The 17,174-nt window shown below is 34.7% G+C and overlaps 1 protein-coding gene across 1 annotated transcript in view; it reads right to left on the bottom strand.

Moving 5' to 3' along the window:
- ZFAND3 (zinc finger AN1-type containing 3) overlaps positions 1-17,174 on the bottom strand; it is a 333,357-nt gene that overhangs the window by 218,914 nt on the left and 97,269 nt on the right. The window contains exon 2 of the mRNA XM_044674376.1: positions 15,482-15,522. Within this exon, the coding sequence (XP_044530311.1) occupies positions 15,482-15,522 (41 nt within the window). The remainder of the gene's footprint in view (positions 1-15,481; positions 15,523-17,174) is intronic.

Raw genomic sequence — 17,174 nt, 5'->3', positions numbered from 1 at the left:
ATATATAACTTCAAAAGGGTTCCTTTGGTGGTAGCATGCATATCCACCCAAACACATACAGTCTTAAGAGATTTCCAAAGACTTTCTGAGTCTACTAAATATTCCGCATTTATTTCTATCTAAAACAAGGAAAAACATACTGTAAAGTTTTCAATAGTAGAGTTAAGTAGGGAATGCAACAATAATCCAAACAAACAGATCTAAGGGTCAGTAATGGTTATCTGAAATAAAACTAATGGTACCCAACCTAGTGGCCTCTCATTTGTCAATGATGCAGCTACACTTATGCATGAACCAAAAGCATTCAGGATATTAAAGGACGAAATGCAGCTTAGAACAAATTGAAGCCATTCAACATTAGCACATTCTTAATATATTTATGAATGCATATGAATCAAGTATTTCCTTTCTTTCAAAGACTTTTGGTATAGGCAATAGGCCTACTTTAAAAGATGCTGGTAGGTAAGTTGCCAGTTATCTTTCAGTGCAAAAACTTCCAGTTTTCTAAGGTGTTTTGTATTCAATTAGTAATGTTTCTAAATGCAATGCAGAACTCTTCCCACTCCTCCTCCACAGGTAACTAATAAAGTAAACAGCATTGTCAAAACAGTTTGTAAATGGTTTCTCAAAATCCTTCAGCACTAAACCTTAAATGGAACTGCCACTAAGTGATGCACTGGCCTTGCTGACAGACACAGAGAATATATCAGAGTGAAATAAAAGGTTATCTGCACCAGGACCAACCTACCAGTTTTTCTCACGTGGTTAGGCAACACTGTCACTACTGATCAAGAGTTTGTTTATTGAGGGTGGAAAAATAGCACTAAAACAAATACAAGCCCCAGAGTAGATGGTCAGCCTAACAGAAATAGGTATCATTCTTCAATCTAGCAATAACTCCAGACTTGGCATCTGCCACCAAGCATATTCCATCACTAATTCCCTTTCTGAAGGAGGCAAATAAATAAATCTCAAATTGAGGTAGAATGGCAAAAACTTAAGCCCTCTGCCAAAGAAGAGAAGAAAAACAGATTTATAATTGTTGATTTTCAGTTCTACAACAATAAACTTTGACCTGATGCACATAAAGGTTTTGCAAAGGTAAAAAATGATTTCCTACTACAATCTTTTGAGAATACCAGTGAGTTATATACAGTTTTATTTAACAAAGTGCTTTGTTGACCAACCACCATGTAAGATATGTAGCATAAGTATTCTCATTTTGAGGTTAGAAAATAGCCTCTGAGTTTACTGTATATGTGATATGCGTCTTCAGTCACGTGGGGAATATGGAAATATATACTGCATGAAAGCACTAATATAAACCATATCAGACTATCGTCTCAGGGAGGGAGGAGGGAGAAAATCTGAATCAAAAAATTGTTTCTACATGTAATTGGGGGGGTGGGAGGGTGGGGAGGAGGAGTTTCCATAAAAAAAAAAAAAAAAAAAAGCAAGCAAATAGCCTCAGAGATTCACATAAAAAAGACATATATTTTAAGAAGTGTTAGATCAAGGACATAAACTAAGGGTTTTCCAAACCCAAGTCCAACTGTCTTTTTTTTTTTTTTTCAAGGAAATCATCACAGTAGAATTTATCTAAGAAAATGTGGTTTGGTTTTATTGTCTTAAAACCCAAATCACTGGTCATTTGTTTACTAAATGTTAGTGAAGACATTTGCCAGAACTGCATCTTAATATCTAAAATCACTATTTAATTCTAGAATATTAGCACTGTTCATCTGTCTCTGAAATCAGAAGGTCCTGTGCAAGGTATAAACAAGCATCTGTGTTGTAGTATTAAAACTACAAATTAACACCAGTATTATAAGTTTTGTTATACTGGGCCAATTCAATACAAGTACTAGAATATTCCTCTAAATATTTAAAGTTGTTCCTTACTTCTTTAAAGAGTACTTTATTTTTTTTAAACCCTTATGTCCATCTTGGAGTCAATACTGTGTATTGGCTCCAAGGCAGAAGAGTGGTAAGGGCTAGGCAATGAGGATTAAGTGACTTGCCCAGGGTCACATGGTATCTGAGGCCAGATTTTAACGTAGGACCTCCATCTCTATGCCTGGCTCTCAATCCACTGAGTCACCCAGCTGCACCCTAAAGAGTACTTTATAATTGAATCTATACAAGTATCTTCTGTGCTTTGGAAGACTGACACTTAAATATTTTATGCATTTAGTAGATTCTTAGAATAGGATTTACATTTTTTTACTACCTATATTTGTGCCACCTACACTGATTACTATATTTTATCATGATGTGGTCTATAAAGGATGTATTTGCTATTTCTGCCATTTTACATTAATTTATCAGTTGTCTGAGCCCTAATACATAGTCAATTTTTACAAATGTTCCATGTGGTACTGAGAAAATATATTCTTTAACAGTTTCATTTAGAAGATGTCAAAACTTTAGCCCTGATTTCTCCAACAATTAATTCAATTCTAATTTGTTTCTTTTCTTTTACTTTTTTTTTGTTAGATTTGCCCCAAATTGAGAGTGGACCATTAACATCTCCAGTGTTATATATATATTATTGCCTATATATTAATGCCTATGCCTTCTTATAATTCAGTTAATTTTTCTAAATACATTTAGAGTATTTAAGTTTAAATACTGACATTGGGTTGTTAACAATGGTTCATTTAAATATAACTGATTATAAATAGCTACCCACCACACACTTGTGAAGTAGCAAAAGAGGAAAATGGTCACTGTTGAAAGGGCTGCTGGAGAAACAGGCTAAGGGACTAGTGGTTGAGCTGTGAATTGGTCCAACCATTCATGAAAATGATTTAAAATTATTCCCCCAAAAGTAACTACACTATGTACCACTGTTATAAGACAGGCACATATTCTAAAAATGAAAAGACTAAACTATTTCTCAGTAGCAGGTTTTGTAGTAGCTAAGAACTAGAAACAAGGAGGGTTTCTATTAACTGGGGAGTGGCTCTGAAAATATTATGGTATATAAATGCAATAAAATATTATTGTGGGGGGCAGCTGGGTAGCTCAGTGGAGTGAGAGTCAGGCCTAGAGACAGGAGGTCCTAGGTTCAAACCCGGCCTCAGCCACTTCCCAGCTGTGTGACCCTGGGCAAGTCACTTGACCCCCATGGCCCACCCTTACCAATCTTCCACCTATGAGACAATACACCGAAGTACAAGGGTAAAAAAAAAAAAAAATATATATATATATATATATATTATTGTGCCAGAATAAACAATAAAAGGGGGCAGATTCAAAGAAATTTGATGAATTCGTGTGAAAAAGAGAAAGAATAAAGCAAGCAGAACTAGAATAATTTAAACAATGTTGTTAATAATATGAAGGAAAACTTAAAGACTTTAAAATTCTGACCAATCATAACTTCAGAATAATAATAGTTACCATTTACACTGCATTTTAAGGTACACACAAGGTGTTTTATAAATATTATTTAATTTTCACAATTTTGGGAGGTAGGTGCTATTATTATACACATTTTGTAGATATAAAAACAGAGGTAGCAAGTTATTAAGGGATTTCCCCAGGGTCACTCAGCTATAAAATATCTGATTCAGAATTTGAACTCAGATCAGGCCACCTAACTGTACCCTAAAAGGATAACAATGTTTTCCACTCTAAAAAGAGAAGTAAAAGATAGGAAGTGAATGAGATCTATTTTCAGAGAAAGCCAACATGTTGATTTCTCATGCTTAATTACATTGATTACAAAGGAGAGTGGAGAGAGTTGATGGGTACTGGTTATTAATAAGAGAAAAAGGAAGGAGAAGAAAAGAGTATCAATGAATGCTAAAAACAGAGAAGAGAGCAAAATAAAATTCCTATCCAGGAAATGAGAACAGTGTGTTACTACTGTAATTCATCAAAAATAATTATGACTACTTTTTTTGCTCTTACAAAAAAAATCATATATATATCAAGAAACATAAAGATTTATATATATATGTATATATATATATAAATCTTTATGTTTCTTGATATTTTATAACCTGGTTAAACAATAAACACTTATTAAGTACTACTATGTGCCTGGTATTGTGTTAAAAGAAAGGCAAAAGAGGGCAGCTGGGTAGCTCAGTAGATTGAGAGCCATGCCTAGAGACGGGAGGTCCTAGGTTCAAATCCGGCCTCAGACACTTCCCAGCTGTGTGACCCTGGGCAAGTCACTTGACCCCCATTGCCTACCCTTACCACTCCTTCCATCTATAAGCCAATACACAGAAGTTAAGGGTTTAAAATGAAAAAAAAAAAAAAATGAAAAAAAATGAAAAAAAAAAAAAAAAAAGAAAGGCAAAAGACAAGGGTAAGTATCTACACCTATTGAGCACAGTCAAATGGGGGAGACAACATGAAGACAACTATGTACAAACAAGATATATACTGGATTAAACAGAAAATCAAGAGAGAGAAGATGTTGGCATTAAAGGGGAACAGAAAAAGGCTTCCTGTTGAAGATAGGATTGTAGCTATAGGATTATAGGAAACCAGAATTATAGAATACCAGAAAGCAGAGATGAGAAGGAAGAGAATTCCAGGCAGGTGGGATAGCTAGGGAAAATGCCTGCATTCTGGAGATGGAGTGTCTTGCGTGAGGACCTGCAAGGAGGCTAGGGCTACTGAATCAAAAAATCTATGAAGGACAGCCAGGTATCTCAGTGGATAGAAAGTCAGGCCTGGAAACAGAGGCCTAGGTTCAAATATGGCCTCAGACTTCAAAGCTGTATGACTCTGAGCAAGTCACTTACTTCAAACTGCTTAGCCCTTACCACTCTTCTGCCTTGGAACTGTCATTTGAAATTATTGTAAGCCCTGGAAGACTATGGTCTCCCAGGACTCTCTCTGCTACAACTTCCCCTGAAACCTCCCACTTCCTTTGGGGGGAGGTGTCAGGGGAAGTATAATTAAGGGAAAGTTTTGGTGCCTTTTCTCTAGCTTGACCTTGGAGGCTGGCTGGGATCTCTCTAAACTGATCTGTCTCTTGGCACCTTTTCCCCTTTCTTCCTACCTCCTAGTTTTCCCTAGACCTTTCCCTTTCTAATTAAAATAAAACCTAGCTATTCAAACCCTAAAGTTGCTCTCTGATCATTTCATTAGGGGCTCTGGTCAATTTTCCCCCCCTACCTTCCTCTCTCCTTTCTCCCATCCATCCTATCTTCCTCCCTTCACTTTTCACCACACATAGAACCAATACTTAATATTGACTCTATGACAGAAGATAAGGGTTTAAAATATATGTGTGTGTGTGTGTGTGTGTGTGTAGGAGTATGGGGAGGATGTAGTGGTGATATAAGATTGAAGAGGACTCAAAAAGAGGAAGGAGATCAGATTAAGAAGGGTTTTCATGACAAAGCATTTTATATTTGATCCTATAGGTAATAAAGAAGTACTAGACTTTACTGAATGGGGGAAGGGCAGGGAGGAAGGGGTGATATAGTCAGACTTGTACTTTAAGAAAATCACTGAATGAAGGATAGAATGGAGTGGAGAGAATGAGGCAGGCACACCCACCAGCAGGCTATTGTAATAGTCCAAGCATGAGGTGAGTGATAAGGGCCTGCTCTAGAGCAGTGACATGGTAAGAAAAAAAAAAATAGGATTATATGAGAGATGTTGCAAAGGTAATAAATACAAAAGGTAACAAAGGCAACAGATTTTAAGAGTTATTAAGAAGTTGAATATGACACCTAGATTGCAAGCTGATGATGTGGATACAAGGTGATTTGGCAAGATGGTGGAACTTTCAATGATAATATAGAAGTTAAAAAGGGAAGATTTAAGGGAAATCCTAAAAAATCCTAAAAAAAAAGTGGAAAGAGCTTGAGTTTAGGAATGGACATGTTGAGCCATCTGGAGATTTCCAATAGATAGCTGGAAATGTGAGAGATGGGAAAGGGCTCATTTGCACATAAACGAATTTATGGGTGAAATCATATAGAGGAAGAAGAAAAGAAGTCCCCAGAAGACCCTGTGGGACAACAACTGTTAGTGGGCTTGATCTCGCTAAATATCCAGCAAAAGAATAAATAATTGTTGGAAGACAACTTGCTGTAACAATGCATGAAAGCATGAGGAAACTGGTAAAATATGGTCTTCCCCATGATCTGAACTGGTAACTTAGGAATCTAAAACAGGTGAATATATTTACCTTTGGACATTTATGTCTTAACTGTCCTTATGAAATTTCAACTAGGCTTCTAACCCAATTAATACATCACAGATTTTTTTCCCCCCGAAGTAGCATCTTCTGAATTCTACCATCAGTGAAATCTTATTATACTCAGTGCCTGAAGGAGAAACAATACCATTCTTTAATGGCAGGATCTTAATAACTGTAAAGTTCCTGTTGGGACATGGTCAGCAAGGATTTGACTTGAGACATTAGTAAAAACTGTAATCAAACCAGCCACTTTCAATACTCACCTTCCCTTTGCCTAGAAGTCAATGGTTGAGTGCTGGGAACTAGAGTGGCTTGATATTCAAATAAAGAATTTTTAAGGTTGATGCCGTAAAATGGTCAAGAAAAAGACGTAAACTTAGAAATGCAAACTTCTAAATATGATTGGTCACATGTGGAGAATATACAATTTTATGTCATAAAGGCAATCAAATATCTTCACCTTTCCCTCTTATAAAAACTAATCTTAGACAGTAGCCTATATTCTTTCTAAGTCTAAAAGTTAAACCATCTCTTTATCCCCCAGTGACTGTCAATCCCACTCAGAGGTGCCATGTTTTATTTAAAACACACTCTCTCTCAGTAACCACTTTGTTCTAATTGGCAAGGCAAAGCTAGGTCCCCAAAGCACACAGCTCGTTACATTCAGTTTGGATTACAAAAACACGATGAAACAAACTGCATCGAAATGTACAAATTAACAGCTCAGGAGTGCACGACACGGACGTGGAATTAGATTGTAATATGGAACAAAATCCACAGGGAGGCTAGGGAACAAATCACTAGTGTCTCTATAAACTATACAAGGTTTCCAAATGAGCAAATATACAAAGCAGAGCACAGGCTTTTCCATAACTCAAGCAAATTGCTAAATATGAATAGAACAGGAAAGACAACTTTTTTTCCAATTGTTATGCATATATGTATAAGGAAATCAAGCCATAAACAAGGAAGTTTAACAAATGAAACCTGAAGTTTCAACTATCTAAATATGTAACTCATCGTCACCTTCAGACTTGATAATGGTCAAGCATCACTGCAATTAAGTAATTGTTCAAAATTTTTAAAAATCATTTGTGAAGCAGAGACACGGGGGACTAAATTAGAAATGGTGTTTCAATATACAGTGCAGATAGCAAGATTAATGAGCTTAAAGTTATACGAACAAGATATTCATGGAATAGCAAAGATGTTAAAGAATAGATTTCACCAAAGGAATAGAAAACATACTAGACAAAAATATCTCCTCTCTGAAAAAAATCAGCTAATCTATAAAGCTCTTAAAAGTATCCCTCTAACTTTCTTTTCAGATCTGAACAGCCACTGAGCCATCACAGGATAAAGCATATAGTCTTATAACCATATCTACACACACAAAGAAACAAATTTCTTCAAAGTTGCTACCACATTTTCATACATATTTTGTAGTCACCTTCAGGTTTAATGGATTCTGTAGCTTCGATGCAGGGTGCTATAATTAACTGTTCCTTCCTCATGGCCTTTTGGCAACTGAACGGTGGGCAGATTATACTCCCCCCCTCCCCCAATCACAGAGATATAACAGTTCTCCGTGTTCTTGCTCCATGATGAGTTGGGAATACGTCCAGAATGAATCTTCCCTTCCCCATTCCCATACACTGATAGCACAACTCTTAGCCCCTACATTTAAAAAACTATTATTCCATTTGTCTCTGCCTTTAATGATCCCATACACCACAATCTCACCTGGAAACCCTTTTTAGTTCCCTCTGTATCTTTAAAATTTTCTTCCAAGAAAAAGTATTATTGAAAACCGAAGGAATTAAGGCTAATTAAACATAATGAATCATTCTAGAACTGGGTTTATTAAGAATCACAAAAACAGGACTAGGACTTTATATATTAAAAGATCATATTTTAATTGTATATTATTAATACCAGCATCTACCTACCTGGAAATTTCTTAGGAAGTAGAATTTGAAGGAAGAACAAATAACATATTAATGATATGAAGCTAGAAGTGATAGTTTGAATATATTAGATAAAAGGTTCATAAAAGAATAGAACGATGAGTCAAATCTAAAAAAGAAAATAAGAATGATTATGTACTTCTATACATATGTTTAAAAAAACAACTGAAGTACAGAGCAGAAGAGGCCTAACTAGGGGGGAAAAAAAGGCCTAGTCATTTTAGTCCATTGCAAACTTAATGACTCAATAATGTCAACAGTATGACTAGGCTGTCAAAAGAGGTAATGGAAACTCAGACTGCATTATGAGAACTATTGAATCCAAAACATGAGGAGAGATAATTGCACTGCACTCAAATTTGGTTAAATTACTTCTTAGGAGAGACTGACAAGACGGAGTACAACCAACAGAAAGAAACTAATGTGGTGAAGGAAGTTGAAATCTTATCAAAAGAGGAAGCTGATAAAATTAGAGAGAAAGGAGGGGAAATTATAAGAGATAAGAACTAGAAAAATAGAATGGAGCAAATCTTGTCTCTAAATAAAAAACCTTCTAATAATGAGCTGTTTTAAAATGGAATGAACTACCTACTTGAGTCTGAACTTCTTACTGATGGAAGTCCTTCAAGCAAAGGCTAAGTCATCATTTGGCAGCAGTTTTATTAAAGGTAATAATTTGTGGGAATGGTTACTAGATATCAGCTTTGGTCTGTTTAAATTTTGAGAATCTATAATTGAAAATGATACAGACCTTTGATTTCATCATTCATTCAGGCAATGACTCAACTGAAATCTGTGATTTACATTTATTTTTAACAGTTATTTTATTTTCCAATTATATGTAAGAACAATTTCTTATGTTTTCTGAAGTTATAAGATTTAAATTGTCACAATTTGATGTGGGTTATATATGTATTATCCTGCAAAACATATTCCATAATGTTCATTGTTTTAACATATTCATATGAAATTTGTAATTTTAGATTACAAATTTAGATTTAACTTGAAAGTTAAATGTCCTATCTAAGGTCACACAACTAGTATCTATACAAGACAGAACTTGTTCAAAGTCCAGGTGTCCCTGATTCAAAGACCAGACATCTCTCAAATCTATAATTCATTTATAATGAAAATCTCCTCTCCCAATTCACCAACTTCAACATTATCAAACTCTACAACAGCTCAAGCAAGGAGAAAATGCATGCTTTAGCTTGATATGGAAGTAGCTAAAATAGTAGATTCACATAGCCCAAAACCCTACAGATGAGGAAATAAATCAAGATTACACCAGTAGCACGCACAAAGCAGATCTAGGATTTTCATTCAGTTTCTGACTCCAATTCCAAAATGTGTTCCACTGTAGCATGCTACCTTAATAAACCCATTAATTCTAACAGGAACTAAAGTAACTAGAAACTCTATAGATTCAAAGGTTTAACTTGGGGGAAAAAAAAAAAACAATTATCTGTACCATCTATCTGGATCTGCAACCAACTTTATATACCACTTTAGAAAAGGACGACTCTGGGCCCCTTTCTAGCTAATCAGATTCTTCCTCATGATCTATATTCATGAGAATATAAACATGTGCCTAACTATATTTGCCGGGTAACTGACCTCTTAAATCTGGCCTTGAAATTTGACTCACATTAAAACACTGAGAATACAAGGGAATTAAGAAGAAAGCAGGTCTGGAACAAGATTTTAGACTCCGAAGGGTTATTTCTATCAAACTTGTTTGATAGCTCAGCAGAGTAGGCCATCTGCTTAAACACATAACAGGATGTTTTCTAACAGAAAGAATGTAGAGAATAGGAATAAAGCAAATGGCAATACCAGAGCTATTTTAAAGGAAACACAAGAGCTATTGATTTCTTCAGTCTCCCTAAGACTAAAAGGCACTTTTTTTTTTTTTTGCTATTTATCAGTATTGAGATTGGTTTCCCTTTAGAAATGTTCATTATTTTTGACATGATCTACATAACATCTTCAAAAATTTTTTCATTTACCTTCATGAACACAGTAATTCACTATATAATTTAAAATCACTAAACAGTAGATCAAACTAATGTGTCATTTTCTGGATACCTGGTGCTCCCAAGTTTGATTCTACTCAAAATTTAATACTTGCTACATCAAATGACCATTTCCCTGGACAGTGGGCAGTTCTTTCTACAGAGGCTTGATCTAAAACAGCAAGTACCTAACACTCAAATCAGAAATAGAGGAAACATTGTAATATTTTATGCAGAAAAAATTAAAGTCCATAAGAGGATGAAAGAGAAAGGTTCTCTAATCAAATAATAAATACCAAGAGTATTCTAATTTAAAAATTCTTCAGCACTCTACTTCAATAAAAGAACACGTATATCAGTAATTAGGACAAAAGGGTTTTATGGACAATAATAACAAAGTCTCATGTTTGGTAAATAGTAATGAGCTGCCTTCATTTAAAGATAAGGTATTGTGGGGAAAGTCCTGCTAGCTTCTATAATAATCTGTATACTTTTAAAGACATTATAGGAAGAACTTTATCTTTTATATTAACATATTCACAGAGTGAAGAGTATTTTCCTGTGCTGTAAATAAAAATCAGAGAAATTCACATTAGTAAAATTCTGAGGCTTCGGGCTTTACCTACTATTCGTCAGATTGGCAATAGTGACAATAAAAAAATGGAAATAATACTGGAATGGCTGTGGGAAAAGTCATTTTAATGCACAGTTAGTAGAGCTGTGAATGACAATATGGACCATATCAGAGAAATTTGTCAAAATTTATATGAATTGATATGAAATGAAATTAATATAATGAGAGCAATAATTATGCAATAAAAATACTATAAAGACAATGTTGATTCCATGATGAAATATGCTACCCATCTTCTGATAGTAGAGTAGATTGATGGACTCATGGTGTAGACTAAGACATTTTTTTAAAAAATATATCCAATTTGGAACTCAGTTTTGCTTGACTAAACATATGTTACAAAAGTTTTGCTTTTTTATTTCCTACCTCCCCCCCAGGGGTAGGAATGGGAGGAATATTTTTATTAAATGAAAATTAAAATTAAAAAGTATATCATTACCTATGCATGTCAAGGCATTCCAGCTTATTCTATATTTTGATATACTGAAACTAGGAAATATAAATCTTCGAGATGAGAAGAAATTCAAACCACCATGTTGTTGTTGTTCAGTTGTTTTTAGTGGTATCTGAGTCTTTGTGACTCCATTTGGGGTTTTCTTGGCAAAAATATTTGAGTGGTTTGCCATTTTCTTCTGCAGTTCATTTTACAGATGAGGACACTGGCTTTGAGAGGTTAAATGATTTAAACATGGTCATAAAGTCAAGTTATCGGGTTTTATTTACACTAAAAATTGTTTATTCCTCATAACAAAAATAGAGCTTTATTTTGCTGCTTCTGCCTGACTCCACCCCAAGGGTTTTCTTATTATTTTTTTTCCTGCTATTAGCTCCTATTCAACCATAAGTCATTAAAACATACAGTATTTTCAGTAACTGAAATTAATGTGGGATTATCCAAATTATTAAAATTTAAAATTAAAAAAATTTTAAATAACTTGATTTTTATGTTTTTAAATGACATTCTAACCCCAGGGAAGAACCAAGAATATATATTTTCCTACTTCTGCTGCAGAAATATGGGACTATAGGTAAGGAATAACACATATGCAGCTAGAAAGTTGATGCTGGTTGGTTTTCTGAAATGTTTTTATTTCATTTTTAATCTCTGCTTTAAAAAATGAATTCCTCATTTTTGATCAAAAATATTAATTGCTTGGTAGGAAATGCATATATTCAGAAATTAATGCAGTTTTAAACAAAAAAATCAATATAAAATTAAAAACCTGATTGTATTATCAAAGGACAAAGAACATATGAGTAGGTAGTAAAATTAAAAATCTGACTATTATCACAGTGCAAAGAACATATGGGTAGGTAGGTGGCATAGTAGAAAGGTTGCTTGACCAGGAGTCAGAAAGACCTGAGTTCAAATCCAGCCTCCTCACACACTAGCTAGCTATATGACCCTGGGCAAGTCACCTATCCCTGTATGCCTCTTTCTCTTCCTTTATAAAATGGGCTGGAGGGGCAGCTGGGTAGCTCAGTGGAGTGAGAGTCAGGCCTAGAGACAGGAGGTCCTAGGTTCAAATCTGGCCTCAGACACTTCCCAACTATGTGACCCTGGGCAAGTCACTTGACCCCCATTGCCCACCCTTGCCACTCTTCCACCTATGAGACAATACACCAAAGTACAAGGGCCTACTAAAAAATAAATAAATAAATAAAATGGGCTGGAGATGGAAATGGCAAAGCCCTCCAGTATCTTTGCAAAGAAAATCTCAAATAAGAAGAATTGAACATGACTGAAAAGAAACAAGAAGTAACCTACGATACTAAATAAACAAGTACAATCTGCAATAAGTACATTGATTGCTTATATTTATAAATGGGTACTTCTGGAGAGTAGATATTAGAAAATAATTTATTCCCTTTTCACACTGTTTAAAATTCTCTCTATAATTCTGTGCAAAACAGGAAATCACTTTATCATGGTAAACCCAGCCGCTATCCAAGTTATTACAAATTTCAATTCAGAAAGCATTTGAATTAAAAAAAGGTTTTATTGTCTGTGTATGTTTTAAAACCACATATTAAAAAAAATCCCAATAGTTTAAAAAATTCTTACATACATGGGCTTCAAGTGATTCTAACCTCTTAAATTAATCTTGGTCCCGAGATATCCCAAGAAACATTGAGTAAGTATGATTTTTGAGAAAGTAAAAACAAGGGAAAGATTTGGGAAAAGAGGGTTGTGAAAGGAAGTTGAAGGAGAAATGAAACACTGACAGAATGAAAAGAAACATGAAAATTAGATTTAGGAAAATTAACTAATCTCAGTGGTATTCCATAGAAGTATTCCATCATTGAGTCAATACTTCATAGGAGGAAACAAAATCATAACAGTTCAAGAAGTGATTAAATTGACTTATTCAGACTTCAGATTTTCCTAGTGATTTTTAACACAGAAATATTTTCAGAATAATGCTCTTAAACACAAATCTTTTTAAAGGCAATATAGACACATACACATATACACTCCTCCATAAAACTATAGGTAACCTCCAAAAGACATCTGTTTTAAAATCAATAGGTGTCAATATGAGAATTTTCCAAGGTCAAGTCTAAGAAGAAGTTGAAAAGCAGATTCCAAACTCAGAGGGCCAAAGGTGACAACTGAAGACTTAGACCTGAAAGAGCTAACAATATATCCCATACCAACCTATCTTACTTATATATCTGGGGGAAAAAGTCAGCCTACACAAATAGTCAGAGGTCATTTAAACATGAATCACTATAGTTTCTTTTCAAGTTTCTCTAGGCTTATAGCTACAGCAAAATCTTACATCTTCTCTTAAAGTCAATGGAAGAGCCAGATAAGGACCTTAAATTATCTAGGTATCCTACAGGGCTCTGTTCTAGATCCTCTCTTCTCCAGTGATTTCCCTTTTCGAAACTTCCTAGATTTAATTAGCATTTCAATATCCATGATTCTGAAATCTACCTATCCAGCCCTAACCTCTCTGCTAACCTCTACTCTCCTATTATTGCCTTTCAGAAATCTCAAACTAGATAGCCAGGAGACAAATTTATTCAGTATGTCCAAATTCAAATTGGTTTTCTTCCCACTTCCAAACTTCTCTATTATTGTTGAGTACAACACATCATCCTCTGAGTCCCTCAGGCTCTCAACTTAAGTGTCATTTCCAGCCCTCACTTATATCTCACTCCCTCACCCCCAACCCCTATACCCAATTCATAGTCAAGGCTCATAGATTTCACCTTTACAACATTTCTCTAATGTTTCTCCCCTTCTCTCTGATACAGCCACTGATCTGGTTGGACTACTATAATAGTCTGCTGGTGGATCTACCTGCCTCAAGTTTCTCCCCATTCTAATTCATCCTCCATTAAGACACCAAAGTAATTTTCCTATAGGACAGAGCCAACTATAATTCCCTGACTCAATAAATGCCATTTATTCTCTATGTCCTCTAAGACCAAATACAAAATGTTGTTTGACATTCAAAGTCCTTCTTAACCTTCCTACCCCTCCTTCCAGTCTTCTTATACCTTCCTCCCTGATATGTATGCTTTGATCCAGTGATATGGGCCTCCTAGCTATTTCACAAACAAAACAGTCCATCTTTATTTCCAGGCATTTTCTTTGGCTGCCCTCTATCCTCTCCCTCCACATTTCCACCTCCCTAGCATCTCTGGCTTCCTTCAAATTGCAATCAAAATCTTCTACAGGAAACCTTTCCCAAGGTGTCTTAATTCCAGTGTCTTCTCTCAGTTAATTAGTTACCATTTATCTTGTATACATCTTATTTGTATAAATTTGTTCACCTGTTGTTTATCTCATATTTGGATTGTGAGCTCCTTGAAGGCACAAACTGTCTTTTTTTCCTTTTTTTGCATCTTGGGGACTTAGCACAGTGCCTGGCACAAAGTAGCTGTTTAATAATTTCTAATTTCTAAAGGTTCCAAGGTTATAGTGAAATATTAATGTTATATTCTAATGGGTGATGCAAAAAAAGGTACAGCTAATGGAAAGTGAAAATAAAGTGACAGAGAGAGAAATTATTTAACAATGGATATGAAGACCTCTTTGGTGATAGAGATTCACAGTCTAAGAAGTCAAACAATCAGAGTTTTAGAACTTAAAGAAACCTTAGAAAGGTATCTCATCTAATTCCTCTTTTTAAAGATGAAGGAAATGATGCCTAAGAAGAGAAATGACTTGTTCGTGATCATACAGCAAGTTGGTGAAAAGTCTGCTCATTTAAATTCAATTGGAAGGGTCAAGGGAAGTAAATTTCATTATAGTATTTAACACTAAAGTTATATATGTTACAAAATTGTTTATATTGAGTTATTACAAGGGAATACATCATTCCTCATTAAGGAGTTAATTATTTAAACCAGGATTGAAGAACTGAAAATATTGCCATATTAAAACTAGAGTTTTACGGTTCAAGGTCATATCAGACATCTGTAAACTCTCCTGAGTAAAGCTTGATTCTCATACACAAGAGGATCTTATACACATCGAAGACTGTTTCAACAATAGAAAGCAAATAAATGAAGCACCAAATTAAAGAGAGTCTGATCTCATACAAACACTAAGAAAACAAAACCCCATGCATATACCCAAAGGAGGTACCAAGCATATGATTTAGATCATCTAAAAACAAAATTAAAAAAACAAAAACAAAAACAAAAACAAAACACCTTTGACTGCACTTACCAGCAAAGCATTTGGAACAGAGATTCATAGTCTTGCTGGACCTGGGGCAAAAAAAAAAGAAAAAAAGAAAAGAGCTAAAAATTCAGCATCATTCTAATTAATACAAGGAATTTGAAGTGTAGATATGCAGAAAATTTAGGACTAGGCATCTGGACTAATAAATAAACAAGTCAACTAGTCAGGCCAAAGGAAAACATTTCCATTTACTCCCTCCCATATTTTTTATTTAATCCTTTTCTTTAGCATAATTAGTAGCTTAATTAGGTAGGGGGTTCAAAATAGACAAACAGCAATTCCCAATAAATTTAAAGATATTGAAGATATGGTCTGTTTGGTTTTCATAGTAGCTTAGAGAACTACTATTTTCTGTAGTAGGAAAATGCAGAAGTTACAACTATGATCCTCAAAGATATGCCTTTATACAAGTCTCTAATGGGGTATATGGGGGGAGAAGGAAAAAGTGACCTGGGACAGAAAGGGGGAAAACTTTCAGTGGATTCAAAACTTCAAGGGTCTGCTTTCTTGCCAAACACTAGCTTTTTCTCCTCTATAAAATAGCTGAATCTACACATTTCTCTCTGTCTCAATGAACTGGCATTTCTTTCTTCTGGACATCTTCTCTCTTCTCACAGCAAAGTTATTTTGCTTCTCCACTATTATGAACATATCACAACTCTTCACCATTTTCCCATTCCCCCATCATCTCCTATCCCAATCAAATAAAATACAATTACTTTCCAAACTTTCAACTGGAGTGCCAAATTGTTCTAATTCTCATTCTAGGGAACTATAGATAGTCTTATCACCTATTCCTTTTTACCCTTTTTGAATTTTAAAGAGGACCAGGATTACCCCTCAAGTATAAAAAGACCTCAGATTTAGAAACTGAAGTAACCTTAGAAATTGACTAATCTAATCCCTTCACATTTTATAAGTGAAGAAACAGAGTCTAAGACCAAAAAGTCCAGAATGTGACCCTTACAAGTGATACAGGTCTAAAATAGAGTCTAGGATTCAAACCTAGTTTCTAGACAACATGTTCATCATTCCCTTTCACTACACCTTAATACCTCTCCCCAACTTTTCTTCTTTGCTGACCATTCACCAAGTACAATTTACTGTAAAATTTTACATGCATTAATACAGAAAAAAATTAAATATAAAACTTACTTTAACATAAAAAGTAAATATGTAACTATGCCATTCTTCATATAAAGACTGCCTCTGCCTTATCTTTCCTTTTTATAAATTTGATTTAAATATTTTTAAACCTCGCTCTTCTTTAGAAAGATATCTCTAACTAAATTAGGGACTTCAGTCCAGATTAAAAAAATACCAGACTTGTCCTCCCTATCCACATAACTCACAGTATAAATAGATGAATAAAGCAATTATTAAGTGTTTACTAGATGCAAATTACTGTGCAAAAAAAAAAAAAAGACAGGGCCCCCCTTGCTCTCAAGGAGCTAACATTTTATGAAGTTTTCAACTGAAAGTCAAGTGGAAAGTACCCAAGGTCTTTAGGGCACAGCATCAAAATAAATGTAAATGCCTCTTCTTGAATGTTATTTCCACTGATAAAAGTTATATCCATTTCTTATGTTGAACCATTTGAACAGTGACCAGGGACTTTGGTGGTAAGTTTCTATTTATTTGGATATCTTTGTATCAATTACATATTTGACTACTTACC

The sequence above is a fragment of the Gracilinanus agilis genome, chromosome 4 (assembly GCF_016433145.1).
Source record: "Gracilinanus agilis isolate LMUSP501 chromosome 4, AgileGrace, whole genome shotgun sequence".
Taxonomy (NCBI): domain Eukaryota; kingdom Metazoa; phylum Chordata; class Mammalia; order Didelphimorphia; family Didelphidae; genus Gracilinanus; species Gracilinanus agilis.
This window is presented reverse-complemented; position numbering and strand designations above follow the sequence as displayed.